The 14,885-nt window shown below is 40.6% G+C and overlaps 2 protein-coding genes across 7 annotated transcripts; one reads left to right on the top strand and one right to left on the bottom strand.

The window, feature by feature from the left end:
* Positions 1 to 39: 39 nt before the first annotated feature.
* Positions 40 to 12,437, top strand: HYLS1 (HYLS1 centriolar and ciliogenesis associated). 4 transcript variants are annotated; one of them, XM_082627178.1, is made up of 4 exons: positions 205 to 333; positions 4,035 to 4,084; positions 8,863 to 8,980; positions 11,108 to 12,437. In XM_082627178.1, exons 3-4 carry the CDS (start codon positions 8,967 to 8,969, stop codon positions 12,033 to 12,035), a joined length of 942 nt encoding a protein of 313 aa, XP_082483304.1. In that variant the 5' UTR covers positions 205 to 333; positions 4,035 to 4,084; positions 8,863 to 8,966; the 3' UTR covers positions 12,036 to 12,437. The 4 variants fall into 4 exon arrangements, with proteins under 4 accessions (XP_082483303.1, XP_082483304.1, XP_082483306.1 ...); XM_082627179.1 differs by having other exon boundaries at positions 331 to 406; XM_082627180.1 differs by lacking the exon at positions 8,863 to 8,980.
* On the bottom strand, positions 5,868 to 14,466 carry PUS3 (pseudouridine synthase 3). 3 transcript variants are annotated; one of them, XM_082627175.1, is made up of 6 exons: positions 14,390 to 14,456; positions 12,972 to 13,100; positions 7,927 to 8,347; positions 7,246 to 7,811; positions 6,512 to 6,702; positions 5,868 to 6,395 (listed from the first exon to the last, which is right to left on the bottom strand). In XM_082627175.1, exons 3-6 carry the CDS (start codon positions 8,299 to 8,301, stop codon positions 6,085 to 6,087), a joined length of 1,443 nt encoding a protein of 480 aa, XP_082483301.1. In that variant the 5' UTR covers positions 8,302 to 8,347; positions 12,972 to 13,100; positions 14,390 to 14,456; the 3' UTR covers positions 5,868 to 6,084. The 3 variants fall into 3 exon arrangements, with proteins under 3 accessions (XP_082483301.1, XP_082483300.1, XP_082483302.1); XM_082627174.1 differs by lacking the exon at positions 12,972 to 13,100 and having other exon boundaries at positions 14,390 to 14,466; XM_082627176.1 differs by lacking the exons at positions 12,972 to 13,100; positions 14,390 to 14,456 and adding an exon at positions 11,350 to 11,426.
* Between the last annotated feature and the right edge of the window lie 419 nt (positions 14,467 to 14,885).

Genomic DNA, 14,885 nt, shown 5'->3' on the forward strand with positions numbered 1-14,885 from the left:
CGCTGGAGCTCAGCGGGTGGCGGCCCTGCCGAATCCGAGCCCAGAGTCCCAGGCCTCCTCCCGCCCATGGGGGAGGGCCAAAAGAAAATAGGCACCAATCGGGATGTACACTTGGAAGACGTTCACCCTCTGGGCCAGTAGGAAGGAGGAGGGCGGGGCCAAGGGGGCCGTTCGCTCTTCGGGTTTAAATCTGGGCGGCCGGGCGGTTAACGGCAGCCTGGGCGCGTTGCGGGCCGTGCGCCTGCGCGAGCTGTGGGACGCTAACCGAAACCTGCGGTACTACGCTAGCGGGGTGGTGGGAGTCGGTGCGGCCGTTGGACGTCCGCTGGATCGGTAAGCGGGCAAAGCTGAGAGAGATGGTGCACGGGCTCCCTAGGGCCGCCCGCCCGCCCACAGCTGTGGAGAGGTCAGGTTCTGAGTAGCGTGGCATTGGAGTTTCCCTCCCCTGGCTGCCGGTCTCCCCAGCACGCCGTACAGAGCCTTGACGCTCCCGCCGAGCCCAGGTGTGCGGCCTGCGGAGGCACGTTTGAGCGGCGCTGTGCGTGCCCCCGGCGCGTTCGACCCCTCAAGGTCATGATGTGCACCAGCTGCCGGTCCACTGCCAGCCCGGCGCCCGCAGCGGCGAGCACCCTCGTGGTCGCCGCTCCGCGAGGTGGACGGGGCCGAGGGGCCTGTGGGCGGCGGGACCGGTGCCCGCGGGGCAGCCGGCTTCCCCGGAGGCTGTGAGCGTCTAAGACGATAACCACGCCCCGGGCCAGCTGGTGCAGTCTCTGGTCTTTGTTGTCGTCGCGAAGGGAGAAAAGTCTTCTCCCCCTCTAGTTTCACCCTTTGTGAACTTCCGGATGTCACAGTGCGAGAAGCTCTTTCCCTAATGAGTTAGGATAGCGTGTAAAATTGAAGAATCCTATAGTCCTGCCCCAGAATGAAGAAAGAAAAACAACTTATTTTTTTCTGGTTATAAAAAGTATACAATCTCAGTATTTGTAGAAATAAATCCAAGCACTGTTAAGTACATATTTAAAAAGGAGGAAAATACTAGAGATTCCATCAGCCACAGATCAAAAATAAAAAATCAGTGTTCATATTTGGGTTTACTTAAGATGTATTCATTATGAGTATATATTTACATGATTGGAAAATGTATTTTTATATAATTGTGTATTTTGAATATAACAAAGTATATTCATTTAAAAAGCAGATTATGCCTTATTTAGTCCCTAATAGTTTAGGAATAAGTGATTTGATCCATGCCAAATGTAGATATGCATTATCATTTAAAAAATATCTTTATTTGGCTGCGCCGGGTCTTAGTTGTGGCACGCGGGATCTTCATTGTGGCATGTGAACTCTTAGTTGCGGCCTCTGGGATCTAGTTACCCGACCAGGGCTGGAACCCAGGCCCCCTGCATTGGGTGCGCAGAGTCTTAGCCACTGAACCACCAGGGAAGTCCCTGCATTATCATTTTTAATGGGTGCATGGTATTTCTTGCTATGGCTCTACTATACCACGTATTATTTAACCTATCCCCTAATGATGGACATTTATTTTTCCAATTTCTTCATCAACAGAAAATAGCATGGTAGTGGTTACTTGTACATGTACATGTTTGCGTTCTTGTCCAGTTTATCTCCTTAGAATAATTTCTTGGAAACGTTTTGTGGCTTAGAAATTATGGTACGGGCTTCCCTGGTGGCGCAGTGGTTGAGAATCCGCCTGCCGATGCAGGGGACACGGGTTCGTGCCCCGGTCCGGGAAGATCCCACATGCCGCGGAGCGGCTGGGCCTGTGAGCCATGGCTGCTGAGCCTGTGCGTCCGGAGCCTGTGCTCCGCAACGGGAGAGGCCACGACAGTGAGAGGCCCGCATACCACAAAAAAAAAAAAAAAGAAAGAAATTATGGTACATTTTAAATTCTGATTCATAATGCCAAAGTTCCCTCTAGAAAAACTGTCATCTCCCCTCCGCACCCTCCCCCAACACATAGTACACAGTGTAAGAGTACTTATTTCTCCACACTCCAGCCAGCACTGGGTACTGAAGAGTCTCACCAATCTAGAAGCATAGCTTAATGTTTTTATTTGCATTATTAATGAGATGAAACATCTTTTTCTATGTTTATTAGTCATTATTTCTTCAGTAAATCATCTGTCTTTTCCCTATTCTGCTGGTGTTTGTACCTTTTAATAGCTTTCTAATAGGAATTTGAATTAGTGATTTTGAACCTGTTACAGTATTTCCACTAGTTTGTTGTCTCTTTGGATTATGGTTGTCTTTTTTAGGGTGTTTTGTTTTCTTTTGTTCTAATGCTTTTGTTCTTGAAGCTGCATGCTTTCCTTCCGAGAGGTAGAGAAATTTGTTCTAAATCTGCAATAGCCTCCCAGCAAAGTTTAGAATCTAACTAGTGATCCAGCCCCGCTATTCCAATTTAAAATCCTTCCCTTCCACCCTCAAAATCCTTTCACTTGCAACTCGGTAAACATGGGACACTGAATTGCTTAAGATTTTGACCAGAAGGTACTGTTGGGTATTTTGGTCAATATCATCTGTATTTATTTACAAAATACAAGCTGTGCTAGCTTCTATGTGAAAGTTTCCCCCTAAGTAAGGAGAAAGGATTATCAGGTCTTTATATTAAAAAGAAAGAGAAAAAACTGACAGCTACTTGTGGACCTTATTAAATTTTATATTTTATTATTTGCAAGCACCTATCTTCTTCATACATTCGAGAAAGAAAAAGTGTGCAATAATTTAACTGCAAAGAAAACATGTTAATCGTAGTATAGTATACTACACATGCCATAAAAAAAAAAAACTCTTTGGGCTTTAGTATTGGAATTCTTCCAGCCCATTCCAGCCCAGACTCCTGTCCCATTTCTGTCCCTACTTTCCTCTGTTCTGTGTTTATCTTTTTAATAGGTAGTTTTGTATCGCATGAACATTGAAATGAATGGTGTAATACTTCTCACAAAGCACCATTTTCTTTATATATATAATATATATCTTATATATTACATGTTGTATATATTACATATGTAATATATATAAACATATATATATATATAATCTCATTTAAACTTCACAATCTGTTGAAATAATTCCTTCCATTTTTCCAGTGAAGAAAGAAAAAGCTAAGCCCTACTTTACTCCTCACATTCATTTAGTCCCTACCATCGGTCTGACTCTGGAATTTATACAACGTATTATACAATACACATAAATGAAGTAATTCTTCAAAGTTACATTTTGTGACTTCTGATTTGCTTCATCTATGATGATTGTTCTGAGTTTTTCTGTGGTAACTACCAAAAGTAATGTCATTAGATCCTTATTCTTCTAGATTTGATAACATAACCTAGTTAACCTTGAAAGGATTTCACTTTAGGTCAAAGACCCTGGAATTCCCTGGTGGCGCAGTGGTTAAGGACATGGGTTCGATCCCTGGTCCAGGAAGATCCTGCATGCCGCAGAGCAACTAAGCCCGTGTGCCGCAACTACTGAGCCCGCAAGCCACAGCAACTGAGCCCACGCGCCTAGAGCCCGTGCTCCACAACAAGAGAAGCCACCACAGTAAGAAGTACACGCACTGCAACGAAGAGTAGCCCCCACTTGCTGCAGCTAGAGAAAGCCTGCATGCAGCAATGAAGACCCAATGCAGCCAAAAATAAATTAATTAATTAAAAAAAAAAGATCAAAGACCCTGATCCTCTCTTTTGCTTCTATAGAATCTGCTAAGCATGGCTTTTTTTTTTTTTTTTTTGCGTACAATTGTGGCCTCTCCCATGGCGGAGCACAGGCTCCGGACGTGCAGGCTCAGCGGCCATGGCTCATGGGCCCAGCCGCTCCGCGGCATGTGGGATCTTCCTGGACCGAGGCACGAACCCGTGTCCCCTGCATCGGCAGGCGGACTCTCAACCACTGCGCCACCAGGGAAGCCCTAAGCATGGCTTTTTAGTTAGTGCTTTTTGTCCCATGTATCATTACTTTATAGTTGACTCTTTTTTTTGAGTGATTCCCTAAACTCTGTTCTTTTCTAGGTTTTTCTTTGACTTGAAAACTAATGCCAGTGAAAGTACATTGAAATAAGGTAGGAACCTGAAAAAAATAAAATGCTTTGGTTTGTCTTTACATGTTTAAGTGGGGATATTTTGCTATGCTCAGTGATCACGCTATCCTTACATCAAAATTAAAGGAAAAAGCAGTCATATTTTAAGGACATTTAGGGTATTATGAAATGTTGGCAGATCAAGTCCCAAAAACTGATGACGTGATTCAAACTCCAGAAGACCTGGATTGTACAATTGGCAATTTAGAAAAACTCTTACTTTGTCCAGCTATTTCCCCATCTCTAAAATGGGGCTCTTTTCTGGTTCCTACTCTGCTAGAATGTAAAAGCTATTGTGTCTTCTTGCTCTTCAAAACTACAGGGTCACTTCACTTCCTTATACTATTTTATTTCCTAAACTTGGAACTCTTTCAGTGAAGTTTTCTTTCTGTGGCCCATCCACTACTGAGCATCGGTGTACTATTTCTACGTTAGTATTGTTTCTAATTGTCCCATCTATTATTATATTTTACCTAGCAGCTTGAGGGTATAAATCATATTTGTATACCTGGAATTTTGAATATAGGTAGGAACAAACTAATTATTTGTTGGCGGGTAAATAAAACTTTGGATCTTATATAGTATATAGTATTATATCATAAATGTGGACTAGCAGTACACTCTGCTGTGATGAAAATTGTTACTATTGAGGCAGAAGGTCTGAGTTCATTTACTTTGATGTTTATTGTTTTAATTGCTATAAAGGATAATGTATTACTTAAGAGAACTTTAAATTCTTCTGAATGAATATTGGTGTTTATAAGTCATATTTTGAGGGTTACTTATCAACTTTGAGAACAAGCAAAGCCCCACCTCATTTTCCTGTCCTAGTGTGTGTCTCCAGGATGTGCTTAAATCTGAAATGTAGGAGTTATCCTGAAAGGTCCCTGCTTTGAACCTCACACTCACTCAACCACGAAGTCCTGTTGCTTCTCCTTTCTTAATCTCAAATTCACCTACTTGTCTCCGTTCCCCTTTCTGCAAATCTAGTCTAGGCCATCATCATCTATTTCCTTGATTGCTCCAACAGCCTCTTAATTGGTCCCACTGTCTTGCCGTCTTGCACTGCACAGTAAAACCAGAGCAATATTTTTCCTACACAATTCTGGCTCTTAATTTTTTTTTTCCAGTGGCCTCTCAAGATAAAATTTAAGCTTTTTTAGGAAGGCCTACAAGGCTCTAAAACATGACCCTTGCTTACCTTTCCTAACTGCTGTTGTCACTCTGAAGCCGTACTACTGTATTTACAGTTACCTGAATGCAAATGCTGTAACCTTTAACCTTTCATACAGCTGCATCTTCTGCCTTAAAACACAATTAAAGCTCTGCTACTTTATCCCCACTTTAATTGACTCCCACTTGTTCTGCAAGATTTAGCTTGCATGTCTCCTCTTTATAAGAGCTTTCCTTAAACCACTAGGCCAGGGATTGGTAAACTGCATGGCCTGTTTTTATATGGCCCGTGGGCTAAGAGTTTTTTCTGCACGTGTAAAATGTTAAAAAAAAAAAAAAAAAAGGACTATGCAACAGAGACAATTTGTGGCTCACACAGCGCTAGACTGATAAGCTTCATAAGAGATGCTGTGCCTTACCCACTTGCATCATTTTCAGGTATCTTGTCTGGCACTAAACCAGTTAATCAAATATATAACTTACTAAATTTTGTATTTTTAATTTTTGACACTTGGGCAAAGCTCTTTATGAGAATTCAGATGAGTAGTAAATATCTCATTTGCTTTTAAAAAGGACAGCACAACAAATCAGATACTTGCAGGATCTGGTTTTAATGAATTTGAACACAAGGCACAGGTTTCCAGGTGTATGTAAATATATGTCCATTTTAGAATTACTTTTTGCTTCTTCCATCTCTAATTCTCTTGGACAGGAATGAAAGAATGTTTAAATTCTTTCTTATTCAAGCAAGAACTTCTTTAGCCTAATGGTTTTTTGCTGCCTCCTAGATCTTGGTGAGTTCTCTATGGTTAAATGATGCTTTTAATTTCTGTATCAACACAAACTCTCTTTGTTGGTTTCTCCAAAATAGTATTTTCTTCCTCTAGTGTGTCATTACAGTCCCTTTTGGCTTTTGTTTCTTCGTTATGGAATAAATGTGGGTGCTCAATGCGTCCCCTACGTACAAAATGCTGGATCCGGGATTCTAATCCTTGGCATTTAGGACGATCCATTAGGGCCTTATAAGTGCGCATTTTCACTCCTTCTACAAAGGCACTGGTCTGCTTTATGATAGAGGGCTTAACATTTCTCCATTCTATCACTCCATCCACCTTTGGTCCTATAATGTATACAATCAAGCATTACATGGATACTTTACCACAGTAGAATCACCTCCAAACTTTATGTGAATCTCCCTCCCCCATAACCCTGTATAACTTTGGTTCCCTGTCATACCTGTCCTACAGGGTACCGCAACAGAGTCCAGTCCTTGTAGCATACTATACAACATCTGAGTTTTAACAGCATGATTAGCCCATAGTTGCTGAAGGTGGGTAACATTGAACTCCTGAACTTCCCGGTCATAGATCCACTTAATATTTTCAAACTTACAGTCATACAAGACTAAAGGAAATTCTACAGCCATACTAGAGAGAAAGAGAGAAGAAACAGAGTATGAGAATACACAGCAGCCATCCAACAATTCTTAAAAAACAGGATTAGTTGGGTTAAAAGGAGGGGGAAAACTTTGTCAATATTGAGTATCTAATAGTTAAGAAAATAAAACACCATCCCTAACCTTGAACAACTTTATGATTAAAAAAAGAAAAGGCAGCAAACCATGGATCAACTAGTTAGGCTTGGTCTACATTAAATTTCAGTGGTAACAAGTCACCTAGAAGTGAGCTGACTCAGCCCCACCATAATGCTATAAAATTATTTAAGGGGCCTGGTCCAAACACCGGTTTCTTACTAAAGGGACAGAACAGTAACAGAAGAAAATTAAACGATACCACTCCCTGCTACATGTTCATAACATTCTACAAGTTAAGAGTAAAAGCTTCATGAAGGCAGAATCAGAGACTTAGTTATATAATATATTTTAAAATATATTCTTCCATATCTCAGGGCAATAGCTGTTTTATTTTGGGGGTCTGGGTGTTTCCTTGTTTCATTTTTTTAAAACTTACCTGTATTGAGGCTTCTGGGGATTTTTCTCTATGTTCAGCAGCTCATCAATAACCTCTGGCTTCTCCATTCCTTGGCCAATCAGAAAAAGGATAGCCATCATACAGCGGACTTGATGGTAAAGGAACGCCTGGCCAATCACTTCAAACTGACATAACTGAAAGGGTTCTTGCCATCTCTCCTCAGCCAGGCTCTGGCCTACTAGCTGCACTTGAGCAGACAGAATAGTCCTCTGAAAATTAATCACCCCGTTGGCTACATCCATTTTACATAAGTTCCTAAAATCATGTGTGCCAACGTACTTCTGAGCTGCATTGTTCATGGTTACAATGTCTAAGTCAGCACAAGGGAAGAAATAGCGGTAGGTCCTCTCAAGACAGCTGAACCTAGCACTGAAGCTAGGTTCTACGGGAGCCCAGGCCAGTACACGGATGTCTGGAGGGAGCACCCGATTGAGAATGTGGGTATAACGGATCTCTACAGCCGCATCATTGACTTCATCTTTTAAATTAAAACCCTCTGAATCCCTGCCCTTTGGAAAGTGAGAACGTAGGTCAAGAGAAATCACCTGTGGAATTAGAGAAAGATATTATTTTACAGATACAAATAATCTGAACCCTCAGTATGTACACCTAGAATATATTGGTATTGCTCGCTTTGTGGAACAGTACAATGGCCCTTACCTGTCCAAAGGCACTAACTCCTTTGTCTGTTCGCCCACACCGGTGATAGTTGGATGTCTGTCTGTTTTCTACTAGTCGAGTCTTGGTTAGAGCCTCAAACAGTTTCTCTTCTATTGTATTGTTTGTGTTTTCCTGACTGGCAAAGCCCTGATATCCCCAGCCCAGATAGGCTATCTTTAGGGCTACGTGTCTTCGGCCGTGAGCGCTGAAATCAAATGCACGCTTAGCTTTTACAGCTCCTGAAGAATTTTCTCTAACGTTTGAGTCCTTGTTGTTGGCCTGTTCTTTTTTAAGTCTCTGTACCTCCTGCTCCAGTTCTTGCACTCTTTTTAGGAGTTTCTCAGTCTGGATTCTTTCTATGTCATTTTCAGCCATGATAAGACAACCTCAGGAATAAACAAATCATAGAGATCCACCCTATCTGAAAAGAGAGTAAAGAGGTACAATTTTAGTGCTGATTGCTTTGGTGATATCAATATCATTCCATTATGTTCAAATAGTATCTAAGATTTAATCTGATGCCTAAAGGATATGGACTTTTGATTCTGCCCAGGGATATAAGCATTAGCTTTATTATGGGTTGATCATCCAGCTATTATTCTTTTGCATCCTGTCTGGCCAATTCACAGTGGAAAGGGAAAGTAGCATCAAAAACGTATTCAGCTAGCATTGTTAAGAGTAGTCAGAATTTACGGAATATGTAGATTTCATTTCTCTCTTCTTCATGAGCTGAGATGACTGAGGACGGATGTTATAGATATTTTTTTCCCTAAAACATTTCCTTTTGACTTCTCATTATATTTGTCCCATCTTTCCAATCATAAGATCTGTTTATATGGAATATTTATGTCTACTCCAAGTTTCTATTGCTTTCCAATATTTCAGGTAAAATTAGTGGCTTGTATGTTCTATCTAATACTCAGTTCCCTCTTAAAGGTGGTACAATAAGAGCTGGCTTGATGGAAGAAACTTGTCAGTGATTGTACTTCATATTGGAAGTAGAATCTGGAGTCAAGATTTTCCTACTTTAAGCAGTTTTGATGGCAGAAAGAAGGTAATTAAGCATCAAGATCTTTAAGTCAAATTTAATGCATGTCCTAATAAAAGATATCTGTACCTCTAGCAGTTAAAAGTTACTCTAGATAATATAATTTAGATACCAGTGTTGAAATTCCTGGCATATTGCAATAATCTGAGGACAACTGTACTATATAATACTGGGACAGTACTAGACAATCTTTGACTGATGGTTACTTTAGTTAAAGAATATCATCTCCACATCTGTTCTAAGGCTGACTAGGTTATCTAAGTCTAGGTAGCTCATTTAGTTTTTTGCTCTTTTGAGTTTCTGTATCTATGATAGATGAAAAGTTTAAATGTAAAAAATGAAACTATAAAAGTGCTAGAAGAAAACATGAGATAACTTTCTTATAATCTTGTTGAAGTAGGAAAGGCATTTATAAGTAAGGCACTGTAGAAACCCAGAAACTGTAGAAAACCAAAAAAATGTGACTACCTAAAAATATGTTTCTACCAGCAAAAAGTCAGAAGGTAAATAACAAACTGTCAAGAAAAATGTAAAGATGGTATGTATTCCATGAATATATAAATCAGTTTTAATATAAAGATCAACAAGAAAATAATCCAACAACCTGAGAGGTAAATGGAAACAAGCATTTCATACAAAAGGGAGAAAAAGCTTGTAAATGTATGAAAAGATGCTGAAATTTACTCAATTTAAATAAATGCCAATTTATATGAGAAGTATTTTCTTTACCAAACTGACTGCAAAGAGGAGAGGGTTTGATAGTATACCACCTTGGAGAGAGGAAGGAGAAACAAGATCTGGAATACACACTCAGTACAACTTATTTAGAGGGCATCTAGCAACAGCTGTCAAAATTGAGCACATACATACCTTTTGACCCACCTATTCCATTTCTAGAAATTTAACGTACACATATGCTTGCACAAGTATGTAAAAACTTACAAGATATTTTGTTGTAACATTCGTTTTTAAGAACAAAAGACTAAGTCTAAAATCAGTCAGGCACAGGATGAATAAATTATGGTACATCCATACACTGGAATTCCATGTACCTTTAAACAAAATGAAGTATGTCTACATGTACTGAAACAGCTGGATCACCAAGACTATCTTTAAGGTTCAGAAGAGTTGTATAATATGTTCCTTTATGGTATAAAAGTGCATATGAATATGGAAAATTACTGGAGAAATTATAAGAAGCTGCCTTTGAGAGTGAAACTTGGTTTGGGTGGTGTGAGGTGGGGAGTCCTTGCTTTAAACTACATGTATATGTATTAGTTTTTCAGCTTAAGAAGAAAAATAGTAGAGACACAGGAAATACTGGGCAGTAGATACCTATTCTAGATCCAGTCAGGAAACTGGCACTGGGTATTTGACGGGTTGGTCTGTGTACTAAAAGTTAATTCAGTGACAGGCTGTTGGGAAGAACATAGTTAGCTTGGCAGCTGAAGGCGTGTTATTTCTTAAACAGAAGGAGTGTCTGCATGTATATAACTGCTTTTGTGATGGTTTTTTGAATTAAATCACTCTCATGGTTAAAAGCAAGGACTCTGAATCCAGATTGCCTGAGTTAGAATTCCAGCTCCACCACTTACTAGCTGTGTAACCTTGGGCTGTTTGATCTCTCAATGCCTCATGTTACTCATCTGTGAAAAGGGGATACTAAGAGTACCTATCCCACAGTTGTGAAGATTACGCGAACTTAATAAATGTGAAGCACGAAAAACAGTGCTGGATACATAAAGTGTCCCTCTCAGTACAAGTTACATAATGTACATTAAGTATTGTGCCCCATATCATTAGTCTCTTGAGCTTTTCTCATGCCTGAACTCGCCTATCCTAGGAGCTACTAAAGATGGCAAGACTACCAGGCAGTAAAAGTGGGAGTGAATAAGAAGAGAGTGGAAATGAAAGCGGTTAATAAATTCTCGAGTTGAGTTAATGCCCCTCCAAAGTGCTCCCATACTGCCCGTACTAATCTGTATTTTACTATATACTTAACTGTTCTACTTATGACTGCCTTAGCCATTCTTTCTCCATTTCACTGCTATAAAATAGTACATAAGAAGGGAATGAACGATTTTGGGGCTGGAAATTTATTACTGGAAAACTGATCGGTGTTTTCTCTTGCAGAAGGTCCTACAGTGTAGGGGAAGCAGTGGAGGAACTTATGGGACCTGATGGACAAAAATGGGCCAATATGGATCCAGAAGAACGAATGTTAGCAGCTGCTACAGCTTTTACCCATATCTGTGCAGGGCAGGGTGAGGGAGATGTCAGGAGAGCAGCCCAGTCCATCCCATATGATCCCTACAGTAAAGCCTCAGTAACCCCAGGAAAGCGACCTGCTCTTCCTGTGCAATTGCATTACCCACATATAGAAAGCAATGCCTCTTCAGAAGCAGTCTCAGAGGCCTCCCAAAAACTCCGAAAGCCCGTGATGAAGAGAAAGGTGCTGCGTCGAAAGCCAGGTGGGGAAGTATTAGTGACCGATGAGTCGATCATCAGTGAATCAGAGTCTGGTACAGAAAGTGACATGGATGTCTGGGACTTAAGACAAAGGCTGATGAATCTGCAGTTCCAGGATGACAGGGAATCTCCAGTTGATATTTCACAAAAATTTAGTCTACCACGTGAATACCAAGGAATTTCTCAAGATCAGCTCATCTGCTGTCTACGAAGAGAAGAAATGGGCCCTCCAGCTTATGAACAAGACCTGATCGTTGCCAGCCGACCCAAGTCCTTTATTCTCCCAAGGCTGGACCAGCTGAGCCGAAACCGGGGCAAGGTAGACCGGGTAGCCCGCTATTTTGAGTATAAACGAGACTGGGACTCGATGCGGTTACCTGGTGAAGATCAGAGGAAGGAATTACGCTGGGGTGTCCGAGAGCAGATGCTTTGTCGTGCAGAACACCAATCCAAGCCTCAGCACATATATGTTCCAAACAATTACCTAGTACCAACTGAGAAGAAACGATCTGCCCTTCGTTGGGGTGTTCGTTGTGACCTTGCAAATGGTGTGATGCCCAAGAAGCTTCCCTTCCCTTTTTCTCCTTCTTAAGTCTTTTTTTTTTTTTTTAAACCGGTCTCTCCTTTCACAGCATTGTTTGGGATAACCTGGTTCTTAACCTCTCTCCTTTTACTTAAATACAAACAACTAACTCAAAAGACCATGGAACACAGAGTAAGGACTTCACCCATCACTGGTCCTTCCTAGGTGTATGTCACATTGGTATCGGATACCACTTAACTTCCAAATTACCACTCATATCTAGCAATTGCAAGAGGAATCATGCCAGAAAAAGAAAAACAGACCTGGTCTTTTTGTTTTGTCAGACTAGTAAGCAAAGCCAGCACTATTTCTGTTTTATAAACTTGTTACCTTTGGCTAGTGTGAGTTGCTGTTTTTATGAGTGTGTTTTTAAAGTTGCTGGGCAGTAAGCAACTGCCCAAAATTAAAGAATTTTGGAAATTTGTGAATTTGACCTTATTTTTACTTAAATACTTCCCAAAGATGATCTCAAACCTAGGTTATGATTCTGCTTCCAATCATACTCCCCATCATACTCTCACAACCTAAATAATGAGAGCCAAAGGGAATGAACAAAAACCTGCCCTTTACACACAATCCTAAAGGAGGAAAGGTAACAGCATAGATAACCTTCGTTACTAAAGGAATATAGTAAATCCAGCTAACTGTTTTAATAATTTTTAATAGATGCCCAATAACAGCACTGTGTGACATGCAAGATTCTAACCCAAGTTTTGTTTCAGAATTATTTCAGCAATATATTGCCCTCCATTTGTTACTTCTAGAATGCCATAGTTTTTATAATTTGCCACTAAGATTTTCTTAGAAATTATGCCTGTCACTTGAAGGCTATTCCCACTCTGCAACAGAACTTCAAACTCCTAGCAGCTGGAACCAGATGGAGAGATAATAACCAAAATGAATCTGGTCTATTAGGGTACAGACCAAATCATTAATTTAGCTCACCTGAACTTGGATCTATTTGTTCCTGATGCTTCTGGCCCAAAAACACCTAAAATCTGGAGGTTGTTAGTTTTAGCATTTAAGCCAGAACAGTGACAGCAGAAACAGCTTGCTTGTTCTAGGAAAAAACAGCTGTGTAACAAAAATGAATGACCTTGACCATTACTATCTGCTAAAATACATTTTCTCCGTAATATTTACGCGACATCATTCATTCATTCACTCACCCAGTTCCATTGTTAGGCATTCATCAGGGAAAGTAAGAATCAGTGACTCAAAGATATATGTAGGTAGGATACATTCACTGCAAATACGTAAAAACTGCAAACTACCCAACAACAGTGAAGTAATTAAACGTTAGACTATTAGTCACTGGAAATCTATGGTAAGCTAATAGAAAAATGCAAATTAGGTCAAACAAGTTGCAAACTGTACCGTACAATCTCAGTCATACTGCACACGCAAGGCACAAGGAAAGATCAACACACCTAACTCTAGGTGGTGGGATTAAAGGTAGTTTTTATTTAAACCTCTCTTTTTTAAAAGTTAAAAGCCACATGGCACTTTTTACATACAAATTACAGCAAAACCATGATTTACATCTTCATATCTCAAAGCCCAATATTACCGGATCAAAAAATTTCCGAAGTGATTATCTAGTTCAACCCCTTATATAACCGAAAAACTAGTCCAAAGGGGTTAAGCGAGTAATAAGACATTTTGGGGAAAAGAGGACTCCTGACGGGTGAAGCACAGTGGTTCCCAAACAGCCATGTAATACCTGGAGGGGGGCCACCAAATTACCACAAAGGAATTTCGTGCGTGCGCTAAGCATTGACTGTAAATATTAAAACAGCCGTCGCTAGACTTTCGATGTATTTTTTGAAGTTAAAACGGTTTAGTCTCGAAAATATTAGTAACCAGTGGAAGTAGTAGGAAGAGCATTCCCCATAATAAACTTTTAAACCAAAGAAGGAAGCAGGGGTAACAGCCAAAGGATTAGGAAACACGCACTATGATCACTAATACTGGAAAGTAATCCCCCAAACAATTTGAAAATCGTTGCCACGCCTGCCCACCCCACATACTACTGGGATCCCGACCTCTACGAATATTTCGTTTTATGAACAAACAAAATTCTAACTGAGGCATAAGAGATTACACTCCGCAGTCCCAGGGCCCTCAAGGAATCGAATTAAAGAAGCTCCTACTGCTGCACGTTTCTGACAAGTGCTCCGAGAAGCACCAGACACAAAAACACGGTCTTTAGCGAGTTCCCATTTCCATGCTCTAAAGAGCGCTTTCCTGAAAAGGTCAAGGTATGGGAACAGGGGCTTAGAGGGAAAGAAACTGTTTGTCCATCTGTCCGTTCCCCTTTGAAGAACCCAGAAAATAACCCACCCCAAAACCCCCACATTTACCTTCCGGTCGTCGGCCACGCAGCTTTTCTCGAGACAGGAAACTGTCCCTTTGCGTCTTCTACGCGCGTGTCCGGGGCCTCATGGGAAATGTAGTCCATTTTCATGGGAAATGTAGTTCTAAGAGCCGGGAGTGCAGGCTTGACGCTAAAATCTGCCTAATGTTTTCTAATCTAGTCACCATTTGTCCACCTCCAACAAGGCAGAATCTGGGTCCTGCGGTAGGACAAGAATAAAAGGATAATTTCTAGTGCGCTAAAATAATAGAAAACTAAATTAAAGAACTTGGTCTGATTTTATTCGTACTTAAATTACTAGAAAGTTATCATTGAGAGTCAAAAACATTTACAATTAGAATCCACATGGAAAGGCTGAAAAGGAATGTGGTAATCTCAAAACAGACGACTGAGGTGTCCGAGAGTGACAGAACAGGGATGGGGAGTCTTGCTTCAGCACCACGGAGAGATCATAACTAGGTTTTGTTTGCGCGTTTTTTCTA

The sequence above is a fragment of the Mesoplodon mirus genome, assembly GCF_964341445.2.
Source record: "Mesoplodon mirus genome assembly, chromosome: 7".
Taxonomy (NCBI): Eukaryota; Metazoa; Chordata; class Mammalia; order Artiodactyla; family Ziphiidae; genus Mesoplodon; species Mesoplodon mirus.

Coding starts and splice junctions, on each gene's coding strand:
- HYLS1 (XM_082627177.1), top strand. CDS start 104: ATGTACACTTGGAAGACGTTCACCCTCTGGGCCAGTAGGAAGGAGGAG. Junction 334..11,107: donor GTTGGACGTCCGCTGGATCG/GTAAGCGGGCAA, acceptor TTTCTCTTGCAG/AAGGTCCTACAGTGTAGGGG.
- PUS3 (XM_082627174.1), bottom strand. CDS start 8,301: ATGGCTGAAAATGACATAGAAAGAATCCAGACTGAGAAACTCCTAAAA. Junction 7,812..7,926: donor GAGTTAGTGCCTTTGGACAG/GTAAGGGCCATT, acceptor CTAATTCCACAG/GTGATTTCTCTTGACCTACG. Junction 6,396..6,511: donor TGCGGTACCCTGTAGGACAG/GTATGACAGGGA, acceptor TATACATTATAG/GACCAAAGGTGGATGGAGTG.